The sequence below is a fragment of the Mobula hypostoma genome, chromosome 18, assembly GCF_963921235.1.
Source record: "Mobula hypostoma chromosome 18, sMobHyp1.1, whole genome shotgun sequence".
Lineage (NCBI taxonomy): Eukaryota > Metazoa > Chordata > Chondrichthyes > Myliobatiformes > Myliobatidae > Mobula > Mobula hypostoma.
The window spans coordinates 58,573,998-58,581,706 of record NC_086114.1 but is presented as its reverse complement, the minus strand read 5'-3'; the positions used below and the strand labels follow the sequence as shown (position 1 = coordinate 58,581,706).

At 42.4% G+C, this 7,709-nt stretch overlaps 1 protein-coding gene across 9 annotated transcripts in view; it reads right to left on the bottom strand.

Annotated features, from left to right (window-relative positions):
- Nucleotides 1-2,947: 2,947 nt before the first annotated feature.
- Nucleotides 2,948-7,709, bottom strand: part of herc1 (HECT and RLD domain containing E3 ubiquitin protein ligase family member 1) — a 270,719-nt gene continuing 265,957 nt past the window's right edge. For 5 of the 9 annotated variants that reach the window (XM_063070950.1, XM_063070953.1, XM_063070952.1 and 2 more), the window contains exons 78-79: nt 7,393-7,698; nt 2,948-4,308 (exon numbers count right to left, since the gene is read on the bottom strand). In XM_063070950.1, coding sequence (XP_062927020.1) covers nt 4,123-4,308; nt 7,393-7,698 — 492 coding nt within the window. In that variant the 3' untranslated portion in view covers nt 2,948-4,122. The remainder of the gene's footprint in view (nt 4,309-7,392; nt 7,699-7,709) is intronic. The other 4 variants (XM_063070957.1, XM_063070954.1, XM_063070958.1 and 1 more) reach the window with 1 other exon arrangement.

Below are 7,709 nucleotides of genomic sequence, written 5' to 3'. Positions count from 1 at the left end.
GGTTCAGATGCCTGTGCTGACCAGGATCACCTGCCTGTCAGAGTGGCTGGCCCCTCATTCCCAGCCTGTTCATGTCTCTGCCTGAACACCTCAACTGTTGCTTCCATCAATTCACCTGGATCCTGGACTACAGTTCAAAATACAAAGCTGCAGAATCCAATTACCAGTGAGCTCAACAAGTCCATGTAATCAGATATTCCAACCTTGTCTCAGTCTTCCAGATTTACCTTACCTCCTACTTTAAGATTGTTAGCCCCCCCAACCCACCCCTTTGCCACATTTCCAGTTGTCCATCAGCACTCCATCTCTGCCCAATGAAGCAGTGGAGGCTACCTCAGTAAACATATTTAAGACAAGCTTGGATAGATTATTGCATAGTAGGGGAATTAAGGGTTATGGGGAAAAGACAGGTAGGTGGAGATGAGTCCATGGCCAAATGAGCCAAGATCTTATTTGAAGGGCAGACAGGCTCAATGGGCCAATGGCCTACTCCTGTTCCTAGTTCTTATCCCAGCACAGACTTCCACTGTTGTTCTTGGCCGTTCTCCTTTCTCAGCAACCTAAAGGTTATCAATTTCAAAGTTCACTGTAAATTTATTATCTAAGTACATATATATCATCATATACAACTGACATTCATTTTCTTCTGTTCATTCACAGCAAATACAAGAAACAATAGAATCAGTGAAAGACCACAGCCAACAGGGTGAGCAACCAGTGTGCAAAAGACAAACTGCAAATGCACAGCAAAATAAATAAATAATAAAAAATAAATAAGCAGTAAATATTGAGAAAATGAGAGGAATCCTTGAAAGTGAGTACACAGGTAGTGGGGACATTTCAATATTGGGGTGAGTAAAATTGTCCACTCTGATTCAGGAACCTGATGGTTGCGGGGTAATAACTGTTGTGGTGTGGGTCTCAAGGCTTTGTATCTTCTTCCCAATGGCAGCAACGAGAGGAGAGCATGGCCTAGATGGTGGTTTTTCCTATCTGAAACTCTGGTTAATGTATTTCTTACAACAGAGATGCAAATAACCTGACAAAGATCTCCCATTTTATTTTTGATTTCCAGATTTTTGCTTGTGAATTGAGTTGTGGAAATGCAGCACAGGGGCACATCATCTAACCCATAATGCTTGCCCAGAAACCTTGAAACAGAGGTGTTTCCATCTCCATTTCTTATCCATGACCTGGTGAATCTCTTTACATCAAATAGCCATACAAATTATTCAGTGGGTCAACTTCCATCATTTTCTCATTGACCCTAGATCTAAACAACCCTGTGGGTGAAGAAACATAGAAACATAGAAAATAGGTGCAGGAGTAGGCCATTCGGCCCTTCGAGCCTGCACCACCATTTATTATGATCATGGCTGATCATCCAACTCAGAACCCCGTCCCAGCCTTCCCTCCATACCCCCTGACCCCTGTAGCCACAAGGGCCATATCTAACTCCCTCTTAAACATAGCCAATGAACTGGCCTCAACAGTTTGCTGTGGCAGAGAATTCTACAGATTCACCACTCTCTGTGTGAAGAAGTTTTTCCTAATCTCAGTCCTAAAAGGCTTCCCCTCTATCCTCAAACTGTGAACCCTCGTTATGGACTTCCCCAACAGCGGGAACAATCTTCCTGCACCTAGCCTGTCCAATCCCTTTAGGATCTTATACGTTTCAATCAGATCCCCCCTCAATCTTCTAAATTCCAACGAGTACAAGCCCAGTTCATCCAGTCTTTCTTCATATGAAAGTCCTGCCATCCCAGGAATCAATCTGGTGAACCTTCTTTGTACTCCCTCTATGGCAAAGATGTCTTTCCTCAGATTAGGGGACCAAAACTGCACACAATACTCCAGGTGTGGTCTCACCAAGGCCTTGTACAACTGCAGTAGTACCTCCCTGCTCCTGTACTCGAATCCTCTCGCTATAAATGCCAGCATACCATTCGCCTTTTTCACCGCCTGCTGTACCTGCATGCCCACTTTCAATGACTGGTGTATAATGACACCCAGGTCTCGTTGCACCTCCCCTTTTCCTAATCGGCCACCATTCAGATAATAATCTGTTTTCCTATTTTTGCCACCAAAGTGGATAACTTCACATTTATCCACATTAAATTGCATCTGCCATGAGTTTGCCCACTCACCCAACCTATCCAAGTCACCCTGCATCCTCTTAGCATCCTCCTCACTGCTAACACTGCCACCCAGCTTCGTGTCCTGATAGTTCTATTATGGGCTTTCTGTCAATTATTTTGAATTGAACTGTAGTTGGGAGCCACTCAACAGACGAGGTGAGCTGAGTTGATTAATGAGTTCCTTGCTGATGAAAATGATTTCGCAGAGGCAAGATGCAACCAGTGCAATAAAAGACAGTGTTCATATTCAATCCAAGTTCATTTTCTCAAAAAAAACTTATTTCCATCCATCACTTTAAACACTCTCTGTAGGATTTGCACACCATGACTGCAATATTTATTTTTAGGCTTCTGATTTTACAGCGTCTGCAATTATTTGATTTTTGATTACTTATTTCTTCATTTTGTATTATGAAGTAAAACCAGTGTTCTTGTTGTGATTGGGTCTTGGAGCTGCTCAATGAATTCTTCTACGTCCTATCATCTTCTAGGTATCAAACTATTGGTAGAAGATAAGTAATCGAAGCCTTCAGAACAATTATAAGCAAAACTGATGTTGACAGCCTTTGAGCTACGGTTAACATAGGGCAGTATAATACAATATGGACCCTTCAGCCCATGATGCTGTGCCAGCCTAACCCTCATTTTTCTTTCATCAATGTGCCGATATAAGAGTTTCTTAGATGTCCTGAATCATCTCTCTTCACCATCACTCCTGGCACTGACAAGTCCTGTGTAAAAAGTCTACCTCTGACATCGCCCTCTACTCCCCCCCCACCCCCAATTCCCTTAAAATTACGCCTTTTCATATTCACCATTGCCACTCTGGGGATAAAGGCACTCTCTGTCTCTCTATGCCTAGTATCTCACGATTCCCTTAATATAGAAAAATCTACCCATCTTAGTGACAGATCTTACACATTTCGGAAAGAGAATTTTAAAAATTCACTATTCTCAGGGTGAAGAAATTTATTCTCATTCTGTGCTGAATATCCAACCATTTAACTTGGTAACTATGGCCTCCAACTAGATACCATCTGGGAGTTAAAATGTACTGGAATTAAGCAGGATAATGAATCAGCTCTAATGGTAAAGCAGACCTGAAGGGCCAAGTGGTCTAATTCTGCTCCTTACAATCTTACAGGTCTTACAATGTGATGCTGCTGTCCCACAACCCTGCGTGTATATTTTATACATTGCAATTGGGTCATTATATTTACTGTTCCATCATTGGAGATGGGGAGGAGAAAGCAGCAATTGTGATAGGCTTCCTGATTTGCAACAGCTGTAATGGAGAGAGACAATTACTGTTCATGAAGACCATCAGAAGATCCAATCCTGTGAATCTTCAAATGTTTGTTCCTCCTGGAGTGTTCCAGCACAATGCCTTGTTCCAGTACTGTAAATCCGGTCATAACATCTTTTGAAATACTTCTCCTTGGGGCAAAATAGTGAGCATTGAGATGTGATGTTAATAGTTGGATCAATGAGGATTAGCACAGACAAACAGCTTTAAATTAATGTTTTATTCTTCTGGTGTATTTCTGATAGGAAACCCAGCACAGGCAATTCAAATTAAAACAAAAATAAATAGAAGAATATTTATGTAAAATTGCTCTCCCTCATGAACAATTATACACAATGTACAGTTTGTAAAACTTTAATTCTGTAGCCCTCTTTTGCTGGGAGGGATAATTTCTACCATTCTCAAAAATGCACCAAATTATCTCCATGCAGACTTATCAAAATTGAACAAAAAAAGGAAACAAAACCAGTTGAAATGCATTTTCTTTTTCAACTTGTTTATAGTTGAAATTAAAGTTCAAACAATAACATTTGTCAATCACATTCATTTTTCTTCAAGTACATATACAATTAAAATATTCTGGGCTTCTCACTATAACTGCAGTAGTCACTTACACGTACAATATCAGAAGACTTGCTCATCATCCCCCTAGTGCAGCAGTTTTTTTTGTTCAAAGAATCAATAATCTGTATCTGAGCCTTCTGTGTTGTCCACATTGCGCGACAACATGTAATTGTCCATGTCAATGGACCTGCAGTTGTTGATAGCGTAGCGCAGTCGCTCAGCCATGACCGCCTGGGTGGAGTAAGGTGGGAGCCGTAGCTGGAAGAAGCAGGTTTGTGAGGTAGGCAAACTGTCATAAGGCTGTGCGGGAAGGAGAGAGACATTGTAAGTGTTCAGAAACAGAGTAGAGACAAAACAAATGATGTAAATAATCTATTTGATCAGATCAGAATGCAGTTACAGTTCATTTCTGGAGTCACGGATGTTTTGATTAACGTCAAACACTGTTTCATTAGAATATTGAGTCATTTCCCAAGTTGCTCCAGTTTCAATGATAGAGACATTTCACGAGGCAGCCAATGATGGATAGTAAGGAACATTCTACAGAGCCTTTGTTTAATTATCAATGGACAGGCTGGACTATTAATGAGCTTAATCAAGTTGGATTTGTCCTGTAGCCCATATGTACTTAATACAGGATCAACCAGGAAGGTTGAACCAACTCTCCTGGGTGAGGACTAGCCAATACTGGGCTTCATAGAATAGGCCTCAGAGATCCTATCCTCAGCACACCAACAGTGTGACAGAAATGACAAGGCTGGGGCTGGACCGTTGCTTCTTGTCGGATGTATCAAGGTGTTTAAAGCCTTCTGAGTCACCAACCATAACGTCCAATTTGGTCCATCACAGCATACTGCACACACCAAGGCAGATGCAGACAAATTAATGAGCACATCCCACTGAAGTATATTCCTCATAAATATATAAAACAAAAGTGTACAACTTATATACATACAAATCCTTGACCATGTAGTGAGAGTGCTTGTCTACCCGCTACATAAAATGGCCATCTTGGCAGTTCAGCCCCCAAACAAAGTCAATGTCATCATGCCATGTGTGAGGAATATTGCCAAGTTCTCATTTGCAGCAGTGTAAAGTAAAAGAACATCAACACTGCTGCTTTCTGCTAATTATGCAGAAAATACCAGATACTATTTGCATGATGCAAGTTAAAATGTGAATTTAATTTGTGAAGATTTTCTTCCCTGGGAGCTATCCAATTTAGTAAAAATGTACTTGGGTAGCTAAAAAAAAGTGTATGAATACAAATTCAAAGGGAATCAACATTTCAGAGTGTGACTGAAATGTTTTTGCTTATCCTTGATAAACCCAGACTAAGGGATGGAGGTTTTCTGCAAACAGTTGCTATTGCATTTGAGAAAGTTTATTGGATTTTGAATATGAAAATTAACATTCATACTTGAAATGTGGGGTCTGATATACATACACAGGCACGAAAATGTTTCCTCAGTCTGGGCGGGTTAATTTATGAAGAGAGGTTGAGAAAAGCCAGCTGACGTTTACTGGAGTGTAGGAGAATGAAAAGCTATTCATTGAGACACAGAGAGGCTGCTTCCTTAGGCTGGAGGATCATGTGAGAAAGGTCACATTGACAATGTGGTGGGTCAGCAATTTAGAACTGACAAGAAAACATTTAGTTTACTCAAAATAAATTCCAATTTTTGGCTCTGTCACTGAGGCAAAGGTCACGGAAGGCTATGACTGATAAATTTTTGGACACTAAGGGAATGGATGGGAAAGCGGACAAAATACAGCCGGGCAGCCAGGCAAGATTAAGGGTCTGTTTATTTTACTACTGCTCCTCTTTAAATCAAGCTCCCAAACTACCTGACGTTAATCAGCCCCCCACTTCAGTTTGTCTCTTCAGGTACTCTTCCACAACTCCAGAGACTCAGATCAAATCCAAAGGCAACTGTGTTAAATGCTCCCTGATACTAGAAACAACACTACCGTCAGGAGCATGTTATATGCACGACCGTGGGACACTGGAAATGAACTGGTGTAATTTAGGACTGGGAGATCATTTTGCTGAACACCTACGCTCTGTTCGCCAGAGAAAGCAGGATCTCCCAGTAGTCACACATTTTAATTCCACATCCCATTCCCATTCTGATATGTCTATCCATGGCCTCCTCGACTGTCAAGATGAAGCCACACTCAGGTTGGAGGAACAACACCTTATATTCCGTCTGGGTAGCCTCCAACCTGATGGCATGAACATCGACTTCTCTAACTTCCGCTAATGTCCCACCTCCCTCTCGTACCCCATCCGTTATTTATTTTTATACACACATTCTTTCTCTCACTCTCCTTTTTCTCCCTCTGTCCCTCTGAATATACCCCTTGCCCATCCTCTGGGTCCCCCCCCCCTTGTCTTTCTTCCCGGACCTCCTGTCCCATGATCCTCTCATATCCCTTTTGCCTATCACCTGTCCAGCTCTTGGCTCCATCCCTCCCCCTCCTGTCTTCTCCTATCATTTTGGATCTCCCCCTCCCCCTCTCAAATCCCTTACTCACTCTTCCTTCAGTTAGTCCTGACGAAGGGTCTCGGCCCGAAACATTGACTGTACCTCTTCCTAGAGATGCTGCCTGGCCTGCTGTGTTCACCAGCAACTTTTTTGTGTGTTGGTGTCATTTGTCTTTTGTTGGCTCATGTAGAGAAAACACTGGCAAGAAGCAGATGTGTTGAACATCCTATCTCAGCACTGGACTGGATGTCTGCAACCGGCCTGCCAAGCAGTGGCCATGACCTGTGGCTTTGCAGGATTCGTGGATCTGGGAGCTAGTGGGATGGATTGCGAGCAGTGACTAGGCTTCAGGATTCTGACACCCTGCTCCCAAAACAGTCTGACTGCTTTTCCACAATTCAGAAACATTTTAAACTGTTCAAATAGATTTCAATATTTTTAATTTATATTATCTTTGAATTGAGAAATTAAGAAAATAAGCTGAACCATTTGGTCCCGATGCAGGGTTTTGATTAGAAACATGACAATTCCTTTCCTCCCACAGATGTCGCTCGACCTGCTTAGTTGCTCCAGCCGGTTGTTTATTAATCTATGTGCACTTACCTCTTTAATTCCACTGGCAAGTTAACCCAAATAAATGGGGTCATGCTACTTACAGCAGCCATGGTTGCCCTGAACTCCATCAGCCCCTCAGTTCAGGATGTTTGTACTTCATTGTTGGACTTGGCTGGGCTTCAGCTGGTCTCTGACTTCTGTGTTTCAGTATGCAGGTACAGAAGTCATTTGACAAGCTAACCCGTGAGAAGGTAGCCAGCAATTCTCGCTCTTCGGATTACTGGCCAGAGTGGATGTATTTCTGCCTGCTGGGCTTTTACAGTATCAAAAACGTTCTTACCCTATCAACTTTCATAATCTGAAACCGCTGAGAGATGTCGGCCGTGTTCGCTGGCAAACGGGACCTGCCAGACACAAAGCGCATGAAGAGTACTCTCTCTTCGTTGGAGAATTCCTCTAATGTTTTCCAGAACCACTGTGCCAATTGATGCTGCTCATCCACCTCCCGATACCGCACAACTTTCTTCAGGACTTCTACAGAGATTTCTGGAAGCCCACAAACCATCTGCTCCAACTGTTTTGCAGTGAGGAGAGACAGCAGTGGCACTGGAATGATCCAAGACATCCCTTCTCGAACAGCAGCCACCTGAACCAATA